The 24,612-nt window shown below is 39.3% G+C and overlaps 1 protein-coding gene across 1 annotated transcript in view; it reads left to right on the top strand.

Moving 5' to 3' along the window:
• The window catches only part of GRIK3 (glutamate ionotropic receptor kainate type subunit 3), a 792,036-nt gene that overhangs the window by 545,754 nt on the left and 221,670 nt on the right, over positions 1-24,612 (top strand). Inside the window, exon 9 of the mRNA XM_077481789.1 lies at positions 18,588-18,701. Within this exon, the coding sequence (XP_077337915.1) occupies positions 18,588-18,701 (114 nt within the window). The remainder of the gene's footprint in view (positions 1-18,587; positions 18,702-24,612) is intronic.

Genomic DNA, 24,612 nt, shown 5'->3' with positions numbered 1-24,612 from the left:
CTAATACCACTGCATCTAATACTACTATCTCCGCCAGATTGACAACGCTGCTGTCCAAAGGTGTCTTCTGTGCACTTCCATCCAGAGTGGAGACACCCTAAGACAGGAAGTGTGTTATTGGCCAGAGACCAGGTAAAAATAAAGGGAAAAAAAAGCCAAAAAAGTAACTAATGCAGCCACCCTATTTAAGGACTTGTGATCTGCAATATATTACATTATTGTTTTTAGGTTTAATACCCCCCCTTCCTTATGTATAAAGATGAAGATAAAATTATCTTATCATTAAACATAGATTACATAGACTAACTAGTATCTCTAGGCCACTATTCAGAAGCAGCAGCCCCTTTACTCAACTGACTATTAGATGTGTTCTGTTTCAAATGCTAATTTGTTGAAATATGCAATGACAGACTTCCTAAAGCTCAGTCTGTGCAGACCGTATGGTCACTTTCTGACTTTTTAGAGTTCACAGGCAACTTAACTCTTCAATAAAACAAAGAAGCTCAATCCACCATTATTTTACTTCCGATAAGTGCAACGCAGATGTTATTTCAGTCTTTTCAAGTGTAAGAAGACAATAACTTTTCTGAACCCTGGCTCTTCAGTAGTAAAGTGAAAGCAACTGAATAAAATAGAGAGTGTATTGCTAAGGGCGATACTAATCAAATGTAAACATACTAAAGGCACAATTAAAAACAGTCTACCCATAACATGTTTGTTGTTTGTCCCTGTCCTTTTCATATATACCATCCACACAGACTGGGTTTCAGAAAGTACAGTATGTCATTGCATTTATCATCATATCAGTGAAAAAAAAACCCATAAAAAACACACTTTTTTTTCTTCAAAAAATACCCCATTAGTACACCCCCACACAAAACACTGAACAGTTATTGCATTTGTGAATTTTCTTACATTTTAAGAGATGTCTGACTGAATTTTGAGGAAGTCTGTGATTCAAAAAATCCAGCATCTTTTCTGGCAGGGAGGATCTCTTAGAACAGGGATTGCATAATATCCTCTGTCGTTTCTTTACACTGTAATCAGACTACATTTCCCATCATGCTTTGCAAGTTATAATGAATGTGGGAGGTACATTAAGCCTGTACATGTAAATGTGAACTCTCCCACATTCAACATAAATCACACCCCTCATTCTGCAGCCAGCAAGCCATACATAACACACGGTATGATAGGTTTACAGCCTTATAAATGTACAGCATATCTGTTCTCTCCCCTCCTGATACAACGGGAAATAATCATATTGTCCTTACTTACTTTATGTAATTATTACTGAACTGTAGACACATCCCATAACTATATATTATACACACTGTACTTTTCTGTAATTCAGTATTAGAAATATTTCTCCTGCTGCAGCTTTGTGATCATTCTAGCAGCAATCAGTTAGAATGAGCCACTGATGAGTCCCCAGTATAGCTCATCGGTGGCCCCCTGTGTAGCTCATCAGTGGCCCCCAGTGTAGCACATCTGTGGCCCCCAGTGTAGCGCATCAGTGGCCCCCAGTGTAGCTAATCAGTGCCCCCCAGTGCATCCCATCATTTGCTCCCAGTGCAGCTCATCAGTGGCCCCCAGTGCAGCCCACCAGTGGCTCCCAGTGCAGCTCATCAGTGACCCTAGTACAACCCATCAGTGGCCCCCAGTGCAGTCCATCAGTGGTCACAGTGCAGTCCATCAGTGGTCACAGTGCAGTTCATTAGTGGTTCCCCCATGCAGCTCATCAGTGACCTACCATTGCATAGAGGGATCATTAGCTGAAATCCCCAGATGACACAGCATGGATCTCTGGCTGTTTTGTATTGTATGCGAGAACACTGATTACTTTAATCTCCAGCCGGATTGGCACAGTGCGCTGTCAATCACAATACCGACGGTAGATTACAGTGATCAGTGTTCTCAAATACAATACCTGTCACAGCCAGAGATCCATGCTGTGTCATCCGATCATCTGATAATGATCAGGTTATGTGCAGAGATAGTGGGTGGGCGGGGCAGCAGAGTGGAGGGACGGAGACTGGCAGGGAGAAGAGGAGGAGGATACCACCTCCATGGGCGGCACAAACTGGGGGCTGTGAGACCCCTCCGCCCCCTACAGGAAATAGAAGTCCCTGTGGATTGAACTACAAGTGGGTGTGTCAGACCGCTGGCTGAGCTTAGGATAGAGATAGAAGCCGGCGGTCCTACAAATAGGATGTCAGCAGGCAATAACAGTTTTTCAGCAAGTTTAGCAGCCTATTACAGAGGAACTACAGAGGTTAGAAGAACATGGGTGGCAAAGTTGGTGAAGGTAGTAGATGAGCAATAGGGACATATTGTCAAAGTTTTTACCAAAAATTCTGCTTTAAAGATACAACCATTACATTTAAAAATGTATGGTCTGTCTGTAATGACTTCTCGCGTTCTAAAGAGTACACCCACATCCTGTCTACTGCTACTTTCCCACTGGGGCGGTGGGTCTGTTAGCGGTAAAGCGCCGCTCGTTTTTGGCTGTTAGCTGGGCGCTTTTAACCCCCAAGAAAGGTTTAAGAAGGGGTTAAAATCGCCCGTGTTTCGGCACTTTCGAATTGCTTTTCAGGTGTTTCGGGAAGTGCTGCCCATTCATTCCAATGGGCAGGGGGGTGTAGGAGTGCTCCTACACTGCTCCAAAGATGCTGCTTGCAGGCCTTTTTTTACAGTCCCACAAGCGCACTGCCCCAGCATGAAAGCACTTGGGCTTTCACACTGGGGAGACATGAGAGGCAGTTTTCAGGCACTTTACGGGTGTTATTTTTGGCTTTAAAATGCCTGAAAACTGGCTCAGTGTAAAAGGGGTCAAACTTTTCCCCCTTTTCTATGGAGAGCCAGTAAGGTAGATTATGTTTGCATCATTCAGCACCTATATAATATCCTTATATCTATGGACTAAAATGAATCATTAACACCAATGTCATAAATATTCCAATTGGATCAAGGGTGATACTATACCTAATACTGACCCCCTCTTACCTCCACCTCATCATTTTTTTTTTTTTTACTTGAGTGTTTTATTTTATTTTATATTTTATATAATGTTATTTATTTATTTTTATTTACCTTTTTTATATTCAATATTTGTTTATATATTACTGATGTTTGTAGTGAGTGCTTTTCATATGTTTTCTTTGCATTGTAATACTTGAAATTTTTAAATACAAGAATGCATAAAAAAAAAACATTATATTCCTAAAGTATCTCCAAAAAAGAGACTCCAGTGGAAAAAAAAGGGGGAAAAAGGAGAAAAGGTAAAAAGATGGAAACATATTTTGTAACATAGAGGATGTGTACTGGTAACTAAACTATTGCTGATGAAGGCATTCATGTACCACTCAATATTTATTCCAAACACTCACGGCTTGTAGATCCATTTTGTTCTTAGTTAGAATTACCTCTTGATTGGGGGTGTATTTGTAAATGGTCATAAAGAGGGTTCCAGCTCTATCTTTGTTGTGGCAGGCTTCATAATGTTTTAAGACACACTATCCCCTAAAGCCCCTTTTGATATTGCCAATGTGTTCATTGGGACAAACACTCAATGCCCACGTTGTCCTCCCAGCATATTGCAAGCCACAAGGGCACTATGCTACATTGTTAGTGGTACAAGCAATGACAGATTTTATAGGATATGTATGATAGGTGAGTGTAGGTTGAAATTAGGGCATTTTCTTCCCCCTAATTTGGCATACTATATGGAAAATCATATAGCATATATCAACATATTGGCATTTGACAAAGAACACATTTGATGTGTTTTTTTATTGATTCCAAAGCCTTTATGTACATATAAGAGTTTTGTGTGCAAAAAATTACCCAACAACACTCACAGCATAAGAAAATCGCAAATCAGATGACCTTCAAATCACATAAAACTAAAGATACAAATAAAATGTTGAATTTATGATAATTTTATAACACGGCACTCTATACTTTTTAATACTTAGGAGTTGATTGTTGTCCTCCCATCATATTGCAGGCCACAAGGGCACTATACTACATTGTTAGTGGTACAAGCAATGACAGATTTTATGGGATATGTATGATAGGTGAGTGTAGGTTGAAATTAGGGTATTTTCGTCCCCCTAATTTGGCATACTATACGGAAAATCATATAGCATATATCAACATATCAAAAGAAAACTAAAGATACAAATAAAATATTGAATGTATGATAATTTTATAACACAGCACTCTATACTTTTTAATACTTAGGGGTTGATTTACTAAAACTGGAGAGTATGAAATCTGCTACAACTGTGCATGGTAGCCAATCAACTTCTAACTTCAACTTGTTCATTTAAAACGTTTGTTACTCCAACATTTCATATTCCTGATATGTGACTGCTGTACCGTGTACTTGTATGAGAAAGTATCCTCTTCTCTTTGTATTACTTCAATTGTTTGAAATCACTGGCATTCCAGTTAGTCCCCTCTGCTTTTCTATTAAAAACTGACCACACTAAGCAGGAGAGCACACTGTAGTCAGTTCTTTTACTATGCTGGGAACTCAACCTGCTCTCCTCCAATGATCAGACATGTCCAGACACACCCACCTTGCACAGTCTTTCACTAGAAAGATCAATGCACTGCTTTCCTCCCCCATGCTCTTATGCAGTTTTTGAACAGAGGGAATGTAAGCACTTATAAAAAGGGAAAAAACTAATATTTTTTTTTCTATACAAAAATATTTTGCCTTTCTATTTTAAACTGAATGAGTTGTTTTGCAAGGCGATCGTTTACAATCACTTTAAGCTTTGACAAGAAAACCTGGAAGCTGATTGTTTTCTATGCAGAGCTGCACCATATTTTGCACTTGCCAATTTTAGTATACCATTCAACCCCTTAATGTTGGCACAGAAGGAGGAATTTATGTTTTTTATTGAATGAAATTTGGAATGTTAGTTTAAGACAGTAACACACCAAAGTCAGTGTTGCCCAAATGAGTTATGTAGGCATTTGTTTTCATTCTATTTTATAGATAACACCAAGTTCATTATTGCAGTTTTGTGGAATGTGTTCTTATATTTTTATATAATTGTCTTTGAAATTAAACATTTCCTCTCTGGAACACTTGCACCCTTGTCTCTCCAGAAAAAAAATGTTGTATTTCAGAATAAGTGTCAAGTTCACACTAAACATCATTTGCATTTTTAGTCTTTCCAAAAAGAAAGATTTTATTTATTTTATGATTATATATGGCATTTGTTTGGTAGACTACATTAATACAGTGCTTGCAGAAATAAATTTGAAAGAAACAGGGAAGAAATAAACCAATGCATGTTCCAGTGTTTTGCCAGATACCTTCTAGTAATTGGAGCAAATCCAAATAGCAACTTAAAAATGTTAATGCCTTTTACCAATAAGGATACTAGATACTTAAGATTTTCAAGTAACAACATATTGGTAAAGCCCAAAAGTATAAAAAAAAACAAAAAAAAAAACACTTTGTTAAAATGTATGCCAAGGAAGAAAAAAACATATGTGGTACATCCCTACAATACAACAAATAAAAAAGCCATAAGAAGGTGGTTCTATGTGCAATAAAAACTAGACTTTACCACTTGCTTACTTGGCACTGATTAGGTGGCACTGATGAGGAGGCACTAATATGTGCACTGATGGGCACTGATAGGTGACACTGATATGCGGCACTGATGAGCACTGGTGGGCACTAATAGGTGGCACTGATGGGCATTACTGATGAGCAGGCACTGATGGGCACTGAAAGGTAGCAGTGACTGGCATCACTAATGATCACTAATTGGTGTCACTGATGGGCACTAATCAGTGTCACTGATGAGCACTGCTGGGGCTTTACTGAAATCAGGGCACTGATAATCAGTGCCCTGTTTACCTGTCCTGGTCTCTTCCACAAAGAGATGCTGCTGACCGGCTCTCCTTGCCACACAATCTGTGAGTGTGAGGAGAAGAGAGCTGATAAATGGCACTTCCACATTCGACACAGCTGATCACATGTTTAAAGAGCTGCGTCATCAGCTTTTACTGAGATAAGGATTGCGCTGTTTCCTAGGAACATGGTGCAGCTGCGATCATGAACACGTGATAGCGGGGGTTCTGGGGCACTGTCATATGGTATTGTCCCAGAACGAGTGCCGCAACGCTCCTCTGTTTGACGGTGGGCGGGCGGCAAGTGGTTAATTCTTGACCAAACAAGATTAAAAACACTTGCAAGATGTGTAAAGTATACAGGCTCATCAGTATGTGTATGATGTCCAGTAGGAGAGTTCCCTTCAGGATGTGACAGCTGCAGATGGTAATTCAACCGGGCAGCGGTGAAGAGCTGTGTATAGAGATCCAGGAAGGGCAGCCATGCTGTTGGGACGAGCGTGGAACATACACGTTAAATTCGTCTTCATAACCATAGACGCAGAGCCAGAGGACGAAGCTTATATGCAAACAGGGGCAGGAGCGGGGACAGGGGCTAGGCCACACTACAGAAGAGCGCTAAAACATGCCAGTATATAGCACAAAGCTTATTATAACAACTTGCTGGATAAAATATACATAAATAACGAGGAAAATAAAAAACAGACATGCATAAACTTAGACAATGACAGTAAGACTAAGGTTACTAGCTGTACCACAAGGTAAAAAAGCCTAAAATAAAATATGATGGAAGGATGTAAAAATGAAAATAAAAGTAAAAATAAAAGGGAGAGTACATAATGAGGCATATCATGCCATGGGAGAACAGAAACTATCATGATATATACATATATATATATATATATATATATATATATACACACACACAAACATACATACATACACTGGATGCCTGGAATGAAAAACTATTGATATCCGATATACAAGCGTTCCAGGAAAAATAGTGCAACTGCACTTCCAAAGTGCACAGTCTATTTGCCTTTGATAAACCCACCCAACTGAGTGGTGTTAGCCCTGCCCAGTTTTCATTTTCTAAACTGTTCAAATTCTACAAATGTTTTATCTTTAAATCAAAATGATCAATTCTGTAGTCCCAAGATTAAAAACTACAAGGACTAATTATTTTGTTTCTTGAGACAACACTGGAAATGTGCACGAGACACAGGACAGCTCTGAATTTCTGATGTGATCAACAGGCATTTGTTTGCATTTCTCAATTGGTTTTAACAAAACACTTTCAGTGGTATAAATGCTAACAGACTAAAGGGAGCAAATAATAAGGGTTCTTTGTTAGGGTTTATATGCACTTAAACATAAATATTTTCATGATTTAGCTCTGTTATTAAGCAAAAGGAGAGCAGCAGTCACCATCCAAGTAGGACCTGACACCACCATATGACATTCTGGTGGTGACATTAGAATTAGAGATGTATTTAGCTTTTTTTCCACTACCAAATCTGTGCTGCATGACATTTATAAAGCCCAAGAGCTGAAGTGATCAGTACAGCCAACTGTTCCAGAACCAGAGGCTTCAGGACATCATGATCACCTGCTAATCCAGGCACAAGTTCTATTTCCATTTACAAAGGTCTTGAAAGATTAATCAATGGCTTAGAAGACATTTATATCAGAGTGTGGATGGGAAGTGGTTAAATATTCCTTTCAAGAAAATTAATTCCTGGAACTCTTCTCTTATCCTTTTATTCTTATATTAACCACTTCATCTTAAATGCAATTACATAATGTTCTGTTTATATTAAAAGTACCTCCCTCAATATATCTAATGCATGTGACATTTTTGGGTGAGGCTTCTTTTTTTAGAGAGGAAGTACAAGTTTCTAGCCCCAAGGGGAAGAACTAGTATTGTGTATTGAATTCATTTAAATTTGATTGAATGGAAGTGAATATTTTCTGTAGCAGCTGACGACCAGGAATAGTTTTTTTATAATGAAACTGTATGTTTTTGCTAAAAAGCAGTATTTAGCATAGTGAATTATTAAGCAGTCACAATTCTACATCAGAAGTAATGCTATGAAAGGTGTGCGTTGATTTAATTGCAATGCAAAATACACACTTGAATGAGAATTACAAAATGTGTCTAAGATAAACAGAAACTGGGTGTATTTATTGGGTGATTGGTGTAATGCACAGTTCTATACATTTTTTTGTTTATCTAAAACAGCAATTGTACTCTTTCTAGACTTTTGGAACTTAAAGTGGGATGCCCCCTAAAAGTCAGCAGCTAAAAATACTGCAGCTGCTGACTTTTAATAATCGGCCACTTACCTGTTCCAGGGTCCAGCGATGCGGGGGAACGAAGCCCACCCTCGTTCCACTTGCGGCACCGTCATTCGTACTGTGGGCACCCGGCTGTGGCCTCACAGCCGGGCACCCACTGCGCATGCGCAAGCGGCGCAGGGCACCGTGATACGCCGCACAGTCACCTGGGACACGTGACAGGTCCCAGGTGACTGTGCGACGCGAGGGGAAGTGATGTCACCAGCCCGGGCAAGGAAGAGGGCAGACTACGAGGAACCCCCTAGCAACAGGTATTTAGAGGTGAGTAAGTATATATATATATATATATATATATATATATATATATATATATATTTTTTTTTTTTTAAACCATTTTTTATTTTTTGGTGGCAACACCACTTTAATTTGGTAGTACAAACCCCTCTGTAGATGGTATATTATAGTATTAACCGCTTCAGCCCCGGAAGATTTAACCCCCTTCATGACCAGAGCACTTTTTGCGATTCAGCACTGCGTCGTTGTAACTGACAATTATGCAGTCGTGTGACATTGTACCCAAACAAAATTGACATCTTTTATTTCCCACAAACAGAGCTTTCTTTTGGTGGTATTTGATCACCTCTGCAATTTTTATTTTTTGCGCTATAAACAAAAAAAGAGAGACAATTTTGAAAAAAAACAACACATTACTTTTTGCTATAATAAATATCCTCCAAAAATATATTACAATTTTTTTTCTCAGTTTAGGCCAATATGTATTCTGCTACATATTTTTGGTAAAAACAATTGCAATATGCATATATTGATTGGTTTGCGCAAAAGTTATAGTGTCTAAAAAATAGGGGATCGTTTTTTTATTATTCTTTTTTATTTTTACTAGTAATGGAGCCAATCTGCAATTTTTATCGGGACTGCGATATTATGGCGGCCACATTGGACAATTTTGATACATTTTTGGGACCATTGGCATATTTACACCAATCAGTGCTATAAAAATGCATTAACACTAGGGGCGGTCGAGGGGTTAATTGTGTTCCCTAGTGTGTGTTCTAATTGAAGGGGTAGGTGACTGTGTAGGGGAGATAACAGATCGCTGTTCGTACTCTGTATAAACAGATGATCTGTCTTTTCTAGCCTCAGAGAACCGGAAACTATGTCTTGTTCACACACAGATTCTGGTTCCGTGGGCGAGCAGGGGGTGACATGACGGCCATTCGCGCAGCCAAGTCATGTGGCCGCAGTACAACTATGCTGGCTGGTTGGCAAGCAGTTAATCTTAAAGTAGAAGTCCAGCCTGAGCTTTTTAGGCTGGGCTTCTCCAATGGATCACAGGAGTGCAATTTGCTTTGCACTCCTGCGACCCGTTTTCAGCAGAGAGTGGTCTGAAGTCCACTCTCCGCTGACTTCATTGCCATCAGTCGAGGCATCGCATCATCCCAACTTCCCAAATCTGGATCCACCAGCTACCTTGATTGATGGCAGTCTCACTAAGATGCCCGCTCCCCACCCCTCCACAGCTCAGAGCTCCAATGAGCATTGAAAAGCAGAGAGGAGAGATGATGACTGACAGTCAGCAGCTCTCCTCTCTGGGATCTGTGAAAACTGAGCCATCGGCGATGTTCGGTGGCTTGGTTCTCAGTGCAGAGATGTCAGTGGACAGCTGCATTGGTCTGATGCTGCAGCCACATAGGTAAGTATAAATAAGAAATAAAAAAACTAAAAAAAAACTTCTCTTTTAAAAATAAAAATGGAATAAAATAGCGTATCAACCCTAAGGTCCTTAGTTTCTCATCTAGCAGCTATACCTGTATGTCAGCCTAAAATATATTAGAGTCAGGCCATTAAATCAGTTTCTTCCACTGAACCTTGGCTCTCTTGGACAGCTCAGACTCAAGGAATTATAGAATCCTGCTTCTGGCACTAATATGTATAGCAGAATTATGTCACTTCTGGTTTTAGAATGAAAAGTGATATTTGCATCAAATCTGTGAGTTATTACTAAAGTTATTACACTTCCTTCTAACAGACAGCAATAAATTGCATGACAGTCACATTAATGATAAGCATTGTATTTCTACACTTTTCTACTGGGCTCTTTTACCCCCTTTCTGCCCAAACCAATTTTAAGCTTTCAGTGCTGTCACACTTTGAAAGACAACTGCGTGGTCATGTCATACTAAACCTAAATTACATTTTTATCCTTTTCTCACACAAATAGAGCTTTCTTTTGGTGGTATTTAGTCACTTCTTGGATTTTAAATTGTGTTTGCTAAATACACAAAAAATACCAAAAATGAAGAACAAAAAAAAAGTTTTTCATCGTTTGTTATCAAATTTTGCAAACAGGTAATTTTTCGCCTTTACTGATGGACACTGATAGGCTGATTAAGCACTGTTGAGGTGGCACTGGTGGGCATAGATGAGGAGGCACTGATGGCCACTTATAGGCAGCACTGACAGGTGACACTTATGAGGAGGCCCTGATGGGCACTGATTGTCAGCACTGGTGGGCACTGATAGTCAGCACTGGTTAGCACTGTTGGGACTGCACTGATAATCAGGAAACTGATAATCAGTGCCCTGTTTATCAGTGTAGATGTGCCTTTTGCACAAGCCAGTTATTGTCTCTCCTCTCCTCTTCTCTCCTCATGCCGACAGCATGAGGAAAGGAATTCCGATAACCGGCTGGTGTTTACATCGTGATCAGCTATGATTGGACACAGCTGATCATGTAGTAAAGAGCCGCTTATTGGCTCTTTACCCAGACCTGTGATCAGCTGTATCCCAAGTACAGAAGGATCACAGAGCTTGCTGCCCGCGTACCGCCATGGGTGTGTGGTCAGCATGATCATGGGAGGACATCATATGACATTTGCCCAGAACTGGCCGGCCGTGCTTTAGTCGATATTTGGATATAGCATGTTCGGCATTTGGTTAAAGTTGAACTCGAGTCAGATATAAACAAAATCAATCAATGCAGTAGCGTATTTATAAAAATAATTAAAGTTATTTTTAAGTACAATTAGCTTAATACTCCATAATCATCTGCACTGCAGCACTCAGTCGATGGGCAACTAGCACTTTTTATTATTATAGTTTGTGAAGCGCTTTACAATATAAAGGGAGACAATGCAGCAACAATACAGCAACAATACAATTCAGTTCAGGAGGATTTGGAGGGCCCTGCTCCTGAGAGCTTACAGATAGCATAAGTATCAAATCAGATTGTGCTGCCGTGCACATGTTACAGGGAACATGCTAGCAGGAGGTGAAAGCAGAATGATGATGTTATGAGCATGTTACTGTTCTTTCATTGGCCAGTTAGTCAGCTGCAGGGTTGGGACAAGGGGTGGGCAGGAGGGGAAGTCACCCTGGGAGGCACACAGGGCATGCTCCAGATAAGTGACTGGCAACCAGTGGGCTGTCTCAGCGTGCTCCATACTTTCTAGCTGCAAGAAAACGGGTGATTGGCCATGTGTAGCATGCACTTTATGCCAACCATGGGCAGCTGGAGCAAGGGGGTGGAAATTGAGTGCAGGACAGTACATCTATTTAACATCAAGCATTAGTCGTGGGGGAGCAGGGGGGTGCAGTTTGAGATACTTGCCATCTGTGCTGGCGAAGGAGGCGTGCATGCTATCTGGTAAGGGTGTCTTGATTTTTACAATTTGAGCATAACATTGCAGGTAAAAACAGTTCCTATTTATGTGTTTATGTATTTCAGTTTCTTGTAGTTGTATGTGTGTGTATGTGAGTCTGTGGGGTTGATTAACTAAAACTGAAGAGTGCAAAATCTGGTGTATCTCTGCATAAAACCCAATCAGCTTTCGGTTTTTTGAACAAGCTGATCTGCAAAATGGGAAATATGGAAAACATTGAAACTAACGAAAACATACAGCGAGGTATATGGGTTATAAGGATTTTTTATTAAGGAGCAGGTGGGGGGGGGGGTTAGGGGGGAGAAATTAAGGTTTAAAGTATAAAGAGACAGGTTAGGACCATGTATGGATGAGTTAGGGCCTATGGAGTATGGATAAGAAATTCCTGCTATTGCCCTACATGTGTCTAGTTTTTTTCTATTTTGTTGTTGCTGTACAATCCTACAGACTTGATAATGTCTCGTATGTCTATGTTATTTTATATGTAATGATGAAAATAGATCTAAATAAAGAATAAAAAAAAAAAAGCTGATTTGCAACCATGGGCAGCTGCAGCAGATTTTGCACTCTCAAGTTTTAGTAAATCAACCCCTGTGTGTGTATGTAAAACCTTGTGTACGTTCCTTTTTATTTTTTTGGTCTAGTGCTTCATTAAAATCTTTTTTTTTTTGCATATGAAATATTCAACTACCGTATTTTAGTTTTTCTTTTTTTACATCGCTTTGTTTTTTGTTGATTATTTACTTGGAAAGTAATTAATTATTGTAAAGTGATACTGTATCTCAAATCTCTTAAATCAAGTTTCTGGCTATTTTTTGAACCCATGGTGCTTATCTTACAAGCCACAAAGTCACTTCCCAGAATTTACTTCCAGTCTTTCATGTGAGACTGCAGATTAAAGATGTGGTTTCACAGCTTGAGAGCAACGGGCCTGAGCTTGGTGAGAGGCAGATGTGCGTCTTTGTGTTTGGAGTGCTGATTTATTGAATGCTTGTGACAGAGCAGTCTTTTACATTGAAAAGTCTGATATCCCATGGTGCTCCCTGTCCACAGGCTACTATGCTCACCTTGGGCCTTAAGGCAAGAAGTGATTTGCAATTGATTTTTCTTGATGTTGCCAGCTTTTAATGAAATGTGTAGTATCTGTAGGGACAAAAAGAAAGAGAATTGTCTTTCTCCAGGTTTTGCATGCATGACTAACCTTTCTGTAGAAGATGTCCCTGAGTTCCCCATCTTATTAGGGGAGCTGTCACTGGTTGCTTTCTCTTATATAGCATCATAAATCATGGTTTGAGTATGGACCAATCAAATCTCAAAGTTCTGAAGCACTAAAGCTTCCTTCTACTTTTATAACAGAGTCCTCCCATGAGCCATGATTCAACTCATTTTAAGTAGAAACTCTTTCTAGAAAATTATAATTCTTTATATAATGTTTGACCAGGTAATCTTTCTGGAGACGTCCTTAGTTCTAATTCTATCTGTTTTTCATCAAAACATGAAAGTCAGCGAACTTTATTTAATAACGCAGTGCAAATAACAAAAGATGAGCTATATCTCATAGCAACTAGCTTTGTTTTAGCAGCTTAGTATAGGCACACTAATATAAGCTGATGTACAATTGGTTGCTGTAGGCCACTACAAAACATTGTTAATAAATAAAGCCCTGAGTGTGTCTTTTTATTATAATCTTTATACCTGACAGCATTTATGGTTTCCAGGGACACACACAACAGGCTACTCTATGTACTGAAATCTGCAGTAAACATATGCTTTGCCATGAAGTCATAAATTATTTTTTGTATTGACAAAAATAACAAGCTCTGAGATTCTGTAAGATACAATCTATCCCTGGAATTTAGTAAGAATTGGCACTGACAGTATGTTAAAGAAAAGGTAATATGACCCAGGTTTATTGTCTCTATAGACATCATTTCTCCCTGTCAGATTATATTGTCTTCCTTGTCCTGGTTGGTTATTATTACACGGGTGCTTTAGTCTGCTATTTTTGTTTTTGTTTATCCTTTTAATCTACATATAGAGTCAGCATGAGCTTTTCTGGTATCTGTGGTAAAGATCAGTGTCTTTATCCTTCAGTCAATAGGCAATCCCACAAAAGTGGGGATAGGCTACTAAGAAGACCCTGGTTTAACCCTTGTGTCAATTAAACAACTTAGGAAGACTGTAGAGTCCCAGAAGATAAATATTTAATCATGTAAAGCAAACAGATTCGTAAAAGCACAAGGATGTGCACACAAATAAACATTGCATCGTGTCTTGGGAAAAGAGGATAGAAAAAAAAAGAACGTCTTTAAGGGCACGTTTACACTCATGTCGAGTGTTTCCCTCTACAGAGGGCATTTTTCAGGTGATGAGAAGGCATTATGTTGCCACCTCACTGCCTGTTTTATCCCCAAAAATCCTGCACCACTATACTGCAATCATGTGCATTGCATGTGGTTGAGGGGAAGTTGTGACATTGCCCCATTCCATTCAAGTACCAGCTGCTGAGCATTTCTGACAGTGGGGATCATGTTTTCCTCAGTATATGTACTCCCCCTTCATTCTATATGCAGCTTAAGGGGGAGATTTTGGGGTCCTGAAAAATGTGGCTCAGTTATGTGTTTCACCACCCCCAATTGCAAATGTAAACAAGGCCTTATATATAAAATTATTTGAAATTCTGCTGGCTCATTAGACTAGTATACAACTTAACAGTTAAATATACCCAGTGTCAGGGATACTGACTACAGGTATAGCCAGATCTGCATAGCTACACGTAGAAAGACCAGACTATATACTATATGATTTAAGCAACTAAAGCAACTAAGTAACTAAAATACACAGAAAACCTAAAAATACAAGCAAACCATAATCAACTGACAAAATACCTAACAAACAACCTTATGCCATGTACACACTACCGGACTTTTTGACAGCAAAGATCCGACAGAACGAGTCCGTCTGACAATTCGATCGTGTGTGGGCTCCATCGGACCTTTGCTTGCCAAAAGTCTGGTGGATTTTAGAAATAGAACATGTTTTAAATTTTCCCACCGGAACTCCGTCGGGTCGAGAAATCTATTTGTGTGTATGCTAGTCCAACGGACAAAAATCAACGCAGGGCAGCTATTGGCTACTGGCTATGAACTTCCTTATTCTAGTCCGGTTGTACGTCATCATGTCGGACTTTGGTGTGATTGTGTGTGGCCAAGTCCGTTCAATCGGAAAGTCCATCGGAACTCCAACAAAAGTCCATCGGAAAGACTGTCGGACCTAGTCCCTCAAAAAGTTTGGTTGTGTGTTTGCGGTATAAGTAATAGAAAGCCTAACTAAGGACTAACTCTATATACAATATATACAAAATGGGTAACACAGATCACAGAGTAAAACTGTAGGTGTAAGGAAAAGGGGGAACCAGGATTGGTATAAGGAACAAGGGGAGCAGATATGAGGTACAATAAAGACAGGAATCAGGTTCAGGATTAAACCACAAGCAGTGGTTTCCTAGCAGGGCAAAACATTGAAGCCTGGGGGAACATTAGAGGAGGAACAAAATACCCTCCCAGCAACCAGCACCAGCTGGCAACTGATTACTGGGATCTGCTGGCTTCAGGGAGACACCTACCTGTGGACACCGGAACAACAACACTCCACCCAAGGAACCACAGTGCCACTAGCAGGAAATCCAGGCCCTGACATCCACTTAACATTTTCCCTCTTTCCCCAGAAATACAGCTGTTTTTTTTTTTTTTTTAATCTTGCTGAGCATGTGGCCAGTTTTGATGCAAGAGCTTAGATGTTGAGTTGCTATTTATATGTAAATAGTTTTTTTAGATATCAGTTTGAAAAACTAGACCTAAATTGTAAAGACAGAAAAGTCTAAAATGGCCTAGGTTGCCCTGAAGGACCTGGTAAATTCTTCTTCTTGTGGTGATAACAAAAGCTATGCATCCTACTGTAGACCAAACTATACCACCAATGTCTGACATGTAATGTACTTTTACATGGTATTGTATAACTTTCCTCAAAATACACAACAGAATTTTGTTTTTAAACTGTACCTAAATACAAAAAAAAAAACGTTTCCATATACAGTAGTATGTCACAGTGCTTTTTTTCAGTGGGAACATGGGGGGATGTGGTTCTGGCACATCCTACACCGAATGTATGTAATGTTGCTGGGATCTTTTGTCACTGGGGGTCTACTTTTCAGGGATGGATCTTTTGATGCTGGCGGCAATCTGTTGTTGTTGGGGAGTCTTTTGTTGCTGGGGGGTGTATTGTTGCTGACTGCAAGGGATCTATTATACTGCTTTTCTTGCTCTCATTAAATTCCATACAAGTTACTTAGCATCACAAAATAATTTGTTCTGTATTCTGTAAAAGGGGCGGAACTGGAAGGTGATTTGGGAGTCAAACCAAGGGACAGTGCTTGGAGGTGGGTAGGGGTTGGACACAAAGGGAGGAGTACCTACACCTATTATTTGAGAAAAAAAGCCCAGTTATGTCAGCTTACAAGTCCTTTGATGTGGTGATTGCATATATTTTTCTCAGAATTTTTTCCACTATTTTCATTTGGTAATCTAAAAGCACACTTCAGTTCATCTCTGCAATACATACCCATTTTTCTGTTTCATCTCTCTAAAAATGCTGCATGTACAGAAACTTACCTGTTGATCCTGCCAGAGATCCCATGTGCTCATTATTTCCTGTTTGAAGTGATAAACAAAGCTTCTGCTGCACTAAAATACTATATATCATTTCTGCTTTAAATCTCCCATGCGGGACTACAATATACCCCCCCAATCTAATTGAGATTGGAAGAGGGGCATCCTTTGTAACCTCCGCCGGTTGGTACCTCTGTGAGTCCAATCGTGGATCCCGCAGTCTCGATCGCCTCTGGGATACCCGCCATTGCCTCACGGGGAGGAAGAATGGGGAGATGTTAAAGTAAACAAGCATCTCCCCGTTCTGCCTAGTGACAGTGTCACTGATCTCTGCATCGTGTTATTGGAGCAGAGATCAGTGACATATCATAGACATCCATGTCCCCCCACAGTTGGAAACATGCCCCTAGGACACACTTAACCCCTACACTGCCACCTAGTGGTTAACCCCTTCACTGCCAGTGTTATTTACACAGGAATCACTGCATTTGTATAGCACTGATTGCTGTATAAATGACAATGGTCCCAAAAATGTTTCAAAAATGTCCGATGTGTCTGCCATAATTGTCGCAGTCACAATAAAAATCACTGATCCCCACCATTACTAATAAAAAAAAATATTAATAAAAATGCCATAAAACTATCCCCTATTTTGTAAATGCTATACATTTTGCACAAACCATCAATAATCACTTATTGTGATTTTTTTTTACCAAAAATATGTAGAAGAATAGGTATCGGCCTAAACTGAGGGAAAAAATGTTTTTTTATATATTTTTGGGGATATTTATTATAGCAATATGTAAAAAAAATGTGTTTTTTTTTCTAAATTGTCACTCTTTTTTTGTTTATAGCACAAAAAATAAAAACCACAGGGGTGCTCAAATACCACCAAAAGAAATCTCTATTTGTGGGGAAAAAAGGACGTAAATTTTGTTTGGGAGCCTTGTCGCACGAACGCGCAATTGTCAGTTAAATCGACGCAGTGCCGAATCGCAAAAAGTGGTCTGGTCTTTGGCCTGCAAAATGGCCTGGGCATAAGTGGTTAATGAGACAGAATTTGGAAAAATGTAAAAGTGTTGAAAATTTTTTATTTTTCCATTTTGCAAAGATATACACTAAAGGACCCTGTGGACAGCTTAAATTTCACCAGATTCCTGCAGTAGTGGCTGAAATTGGAGTCATAGGTGGCCCTACAAGCGCCACACAGATCAACTGAGCAGGATGAAAAATGATTGGCGCAACAGTTACTGTATCAAATGCAGACACTATTTGGGAGGGCCATTGTATTCAGGCAGCCTTGGATGCTACGACTGCCTGAATACAGTAGCCAGCAATGGAGTTTCGACCATCCATGCTGTTAGCATTAATAGGGAATCAATTGATTTTTGGATTGATTTTCCACAAACTGAATGAAAGAAAATAAAGGTGGACTTTACATAAGTGTAACATCGTTTTCTGCTATACTGTTCCTAGCTATTTGAAACATACAAACACCAGCTTTGCAAACATAAGTAACATAAAAATTCATAATTAAGTCAGCTGTCAAGGGACAACTTGCATTACTTTCATTAGACATTATTAAAGTTTATAGTAACAGTAAAAAATAGTTTATAAACAAATTCTTGTTTATTAGTTTAATTTTCCAGTAAATAAAATTGTTTTTGATTTTCATTTAGCTATGTGGATTTCTATATAATTTATAAACCTTTTTCCATTTATGAACCAAGCTCACAGCAAATTTTCATTGTTTTATGAATATTTTCCATTTAAACACATAAAGACAAACATCTGAAAAGCTTTGTGCCACTGCACATACACATAGATTAATGCCAGTACATTAAAACTGCATATATTTATCTTGTTTACTGCAGTTGGACACTGTGGATCAGCTGTGTTATAAGGCATAGCTATTAATCTAAGCAGGGAAAGTGTGCAGTACTGCCATTTTTTCCCTGCCAAGCTATGGGTCTTCTCCCAGGTCAGAAAGCTTTGGTAAGACACTGAAAATATTTTTATCTGGATTCTTGTACACTATAATTTTGTTTTTAATCTTTCATAGGTGGGAACATGGAACCCCTCTGATGGACTCAACATTACTGAAGTTGCTAAAGGAAGGGGACCAAATGTCAGTGAATCACTGACCAATCGCACACTTATTGTCACTACTGTACTGGTAAGATAACCGCTGCTAGAAAATAAATGAATAAACAAATAATATATATATATATATATATATATATATATATATATATATATATATATATATACAGTATTTCACAAAAGTGAGTACACCTCACACATTTTTTTAATATTTTATTCTATATTTTCATATGACAACACTGAAGAAATGACACTTTGCTACAATGTAAAGTAGTGAGTGTACAGCTTGTATAACAGTGTAAATTTGCTGTCCCCTCAAAATAACTCAACACACAGCTATTAATGTCTGAACCACTGGTAACAAAAGTGAGTACACCCCTAAGTGAAAATGTCCAAATTGGGCTCAAAGTGTCAATATTTTGTGTGGCCACCATTACTTTCCAGCACTGCCTTAACCCTCTTGGGCATGGAGTTCACCAGAACTTCACAGGTTGCCATGGAGTTCTCTTCCACTCCTCCATGATGACATCACGGAGCTGGTGGATGTTTGAGACCTAGTGCTCCTCCACCTTCCGTTTGAGGATGCCCCACAGATGCTCAATAGGGTTTAGGTCTGGAGACATGCTTGGCCAGTACATCACTTTTACCTTCAGCTTTTTTAGCAAAACAGTGGTAATCTTGGAGGTGTGATTGGGGTCGTTATCATGTTGGAATACTGCCCTGTGGCCCAGTCTCTGAAGGGAGGGGATCATGCTCTGCTTCAGTATGTCGCAGTACATGTTGGCATTCATTCTTCCATCAATTAATTGTAGCTCCCCAGTCCTGGCATCACTCATGCAACCCCAGATGATGACACTCCCATTACCATGTTTGACCTGGTTGCCGCCACACACGCTTGACACCACGCGAACCAAATACGTTTATCTTGGTCTCCTCAGACCACAGGACATGGCTCCCGTAACCCATGTCCTTAGTCTGCTTGTCTTCAGCAAACAGTTTGCAGGCTTTTTTGTGTATCATCTTTAGAAGAGGCTTCCTTCAGGGATGACAGCCATGCAGACCAATGTGATGCAGTGTGCGGCATATGGTCTGAACACTGGCAGACTGACCCCCCCACCCCTTCAAGCTCCGCAGCAAAGCTGGCAGCACTCATACATCTATTTCCCAAAGATAACCTCTTGATATGACACTTAGCACGTGCACTCAACTTCTTTGGTCGACCATGGTGAGGCCTCTTCTGAGTGGAACCTGTCCTGTTAAACTGCTGTATGGTTTTGGCCACCATGCTGCAGCTCAGTTTCAGTGTCTTGGCAATCTTCTTATAGCCTATCTTCATGTAGCACAACAATTCTTTTTTTCAGATCCTCAGAGGGTTCCATGCCATGAGGTGCCATGTTGAACTTCCAGTGACCAGGATGAGAGAATGGGAGCAATAACACCAAATTTGACACATCTGCTCCCCATTCACACCTGAGATCTTGTAACATTAACGAGTTACATGACACTGGGGAGGTAAAATGGCTATCAATTTTTCTGCTAGCGGTTTAGACATTAATGTGTGTTGAGTTATTTTGAGGGGACAGCAAATTTACACTATTAACAAGCTGCACACTTTGTGGAAAAAGTGTAATTGTTTTTCAGTGTTGTCACATGAAAAGATTGAATAAAATATTTACAAAAATGTGAGGGGTGTACTCACTTTTGTGAGATACTGTACAGGAGGTGTGTTTATTGGCCAGATCATCAGGTGAAAACAGAGGGGGGAAAGTCTAAAAAAAGAAAACCTATGCAGCCACCAATCTAATGATTGGTAAGCTGCACTATATTACATTTTTGGGTTTGGGTTTAATACTGCTTTAAGGAACAGTTACATTTTGAAAAATTGCGTATTTGTGAGGCACAACATTGATCTGTCTCTTTCAGATGGCACTGTTATACCTTTTTTAAAATCACATTGATTACAGTAGCGATTGATGGCTTTTAAGAATTGGACTTCTAAGGTATTAGAGGTGTTTTGGATACAATGAACAATTGATTGGCATTCATCTATGACATACATAAGGGCGAGAACCATAGCACTATTAAATAATGCCTATGACTATTACCAGTAATTAAAGCACATATTAATCTTAATGGCACATCATGAAACATGACAAAAAGAATTAATATTTCATCAGTGCTTTATGCCAAGGCAGTTTAGTAATTCATCTCAGTTACAAAATTAACATAGTTTATTACTCTGAGTGTGAATTTAAAATGTTAAACTTTAGAAAATACAGTTATGACAACATTGCAGCTGAGCATCTCATACTAATTGCATTTCACCTAAGAGTTGGAAAATTAGAAGTAATATGCATAGGTAAACAATGAATAAAGGTTTTTATATATATATATTTATAATAACTTAACTTACTTTAATCTATAGGCATATTTACAAAAACATTCTTTACATTTTCACTGTAAGGCTATATTTAAACTGGCGGTGAAAGAAGGTGTTTGAGGGGTGTTTTTAACACTCTTCAAACGCCTATGCAAATTATACAATGGACAGCAGTGCTGTTCACTTTATTAAAACATGAGGCATTAGCATTGCATCCTGTCACTTCAAATTTGAAGCCTCAGGTCAAGTCTGGAGAAGTTTGAAGTCTTTCAATGCCCCCCCTTCAAATCTATGGTAACACTCCACAAACGCGTTGGCAGATGTTTGTAGCACAGTTGCGGTGAGGTTGCGACTCATTAAAATTAGTTTTAAAAAAAATCATGCAGGAGGAATATATTGTCTCATAATGCCCTATAATGATAGAGGAGAGCATAGAGTGTCCTGCAGTCACTTTCTTCTAAGTACTTCTTGTTTGTGCTGCTTGAAAATGGCTGACACTAACTTCTGAGGGTAGGTGCGTAAATCATGATAAAGGGCATGAAAGTGCCCTTTAGAATATCTTTGAGAGACAATTGTATGTACCCAGTAGTACATGGATGCCCTTCTCATCTTCCTATGTTCAGCCAATTGCTCATACATTAGCATCATTTTCAGAAGGCCAGACATAAGATAAAGCATAGTAAAGGAATCCATGCTGTTGTCTTTCCTGCTAATGGAGTATGCAGAGGGAACATTCACCATGACAAGCCACACATTAAATTGTTTATTTCCTGTTTATTTCCTGTAATGCCAATTCCCTCTTTTTTTTCTAAAAGGCGTTTGTGAAGCAGTTTTAACCTAAACGTGCAGCAAACAAATCAAAACTGTGCATAGGGCATTTTGGATGCTTTTTAAAATTAATGCTTGTAAAAAACTAACATACTAATGCACATTAACACCAGTCTAACGTCTAAGTCTAAGTGCATTAATGATATATGAGCGTTTTATGTATATATATATATATATATATATATATATATATATATATATATATATATATATATATATACATATATATACATATATATATATATATATATATATATATATATACAGTGGTGTGAAAAAGTGTTTGCCCCCTTCCTCATTTCCTGTTCCTTTGCATGTTTGTCACACTTAAGTGTTTCGGAACATCAAACCAATTTAAACAATAGTCAAGGACAACACAAGTAAACACAAAATGTAATTTGTAAATGAAGGTGTTTATTATTAAAGGTGAAAAAAAATCCAAACCATCATGGCCATGTGTGAAAAAGTGATTGCCCCCCTTGTTAAAACATACTATAACTGTGGTTGTCCACACCTGAGTTCAATTTCTCTAGCCACACCCAGGCCTGATTATTGCCACACCTGTTCACAATCAAGGCATCACTTAAATAGGAGCTGCTTGACACAGTAAGGTCCACCAGAAGATCCTTTAAAGCTACACATCATGCCGAGACCCAAAGAAATTCAGTAACAATTGAGAAAGAAAGTAATTGAGATCTATCAGTCTGGAAAGGGTTATAAAGCCATTTCCAAAGCTTTGGGAATCCAGCGAACCACAGTGAGAGCCATTATCCACAAATGGCGAAGACATGGAACAGTGGTGAACCTTCCCAGGAGTGGCCGGCCGCCCAAAATTACCCCAAGAGCGCAGCGACGACTTATCCAAGAGGTCACAAAAGACCCCACAACAACGTCCAAGGAACTGCAGGCCCCACTTGCCTCAGTTAAGGTCAACGTTCATGCCTCCACCATCAGGAAAAGACTGGGCAAAAATGGCCTGCATGGCAGAGTTCCAAGGAGAAAACCACTGCTGAGCAAAAAGAACATCAAAGCTCGTCTCAATTTCTCCACAACACATCTTGATGATCCCCAAGACTTTTGGGACAACATTCTGTGGACCGATGAGACAAAAGTGGAACTCTTTGGAAGGTGTGTGTCCAAGTATATCTGGCGTAGAAGGAACACTGCATTTCATAAAAAGAACATTATACCAACAGTAAAATATGGTGGTGGTAGTGTGATGGTCTGGGGCTGTTTTGCTGCTTCAGGACCTGGAAGACTTGCCGTGATAAAAGGAACTATGAATTCTGCTGTCTACCAAGAGATCCTGAAGGAGAATGTCCGACCATCTGTTTGTGTACTCAAGCTGAAACGAACTTGGGTTCTGCAGCAGGACAATGATCCTAAACACACCAGCAAGTCCACCACCGAATGGCTGAAGAAAAACAAAATGAAGACTTTGGAGTGGCCTAGCCAAAGACCTGACCTGAATCCTATTGAGATGTTGTGGTATGACCTTAAAAAGGCCGTTCATGCTCGAAAACCCTCTAATGTAACTGAATTAGGACAATTCTGCAAAGATGAGTGGGCCAAAATTCCTCCAGGACGCTGTAAAAGCCTCATTGCACGTTATCGCAAACGCTTGGCTGCAGTTGTTGCTGCTAAGGGTGGCCCAACCAGTTATTAGGTTTAGGGGGCAATCACTTTTTCACCTTTAATAATAAACACCTTCATTTACAAATTGCATTTTGTGTTTACTTGTGTTGTCCTTGACTATTGTTTAAATTGGTTTGATGTTCCGAAACACTTAAGTGTGACAAACATGCAAAGGAACAGGAAATGAGGAAGGGGGCAAACACTTTTTCACACCACTGTATATATACATATATATATATATATATATATATATATATATATATATATATACATAAAAGGGTTCACCTGAATATTTGTTGTCACATGAAGCAACATTGCCCAACATTCACACCTGAATATTTGTCACATGAAGCAACATTGCCCAACATTCACTAACACTGAACTCACTAACATCCCCTCCTTGATGAAAGGATGCTTTATAATAAAATGCATGTGATATTAAAGGCAAAAGACAAATTTAAAAAAACATTTAAAAATAACAAACATGTTATACTTACCTGTTCCCCTCCCTCCTGTCAAGTGCCCCCAGAGCAAGCAACTTGCAATGGGGGAGGGCACCCATAAAGGCGTTCTCCCAACCCGCTGCTCTGTGTGTCCGTTCAGACACAGAGTCACAACTCGGCCCCACCCTCTCACTCTCCTCATTTGCTCACTAGCTGTAATTGACGCAGTCAATCAGCCAATGAGGAGGAGAGTGCCCGGAGAGTGAAGAAACTTGTCCCTTTTTTTGTTGTCTACGTGAAGTTGGGGATATTTTCTTTCAATTTTTGTCCCAGAAACGCAACAAGAAGTGTGTGGAAATCTCTACAAATGAATGGAAAAACTGGAAAAAAGTTTTTTATCTATACATGTACATACTGTATGAATATAATATAATTAGTGTCTAGGCCTCCCCTTCAGCTGCTAACCACAGTTCCCAAATGAATTAAACAAAAACTCTCTCCTCCATGTTTCTTGAGCACAGGCTAAGAAATTAGAGGGATTGCAGCTGCAAGAAAGCATTACATGTGCAGAGAACTCTAGAGAGATATCTCTTCAAATATTCTCTTTGACAGCACCGACTTCAACACCATACTTGCTATAAGACCTACTATTGTGACTGATGTAATTCTTTCCTCATTACACAAAAATTGCAATTATT

The sequence above is a fragment of the Lithobates pipiens genome, unplaced genomic scaffold, assembly GCF_037356315.1.
Source record: "Lithobates pipiens isolate NorthernLeopardFrog02 unplaced genomic scaffold, aLitPip1_a1.2 Scaffold_16, whole genome shotgun sequence".
In the NCBI taxonomy this organism is placed as follows: Eukaryota; Metazoa; Chordata; class Amphibia; order Anura; family Ranidae; genus Lithobates; species Lithobates pipiens.
Note: the sequence above shows the minus strand (reverse complement) of the source record. Positions and strands in the feature narration are given on the sequence as shown.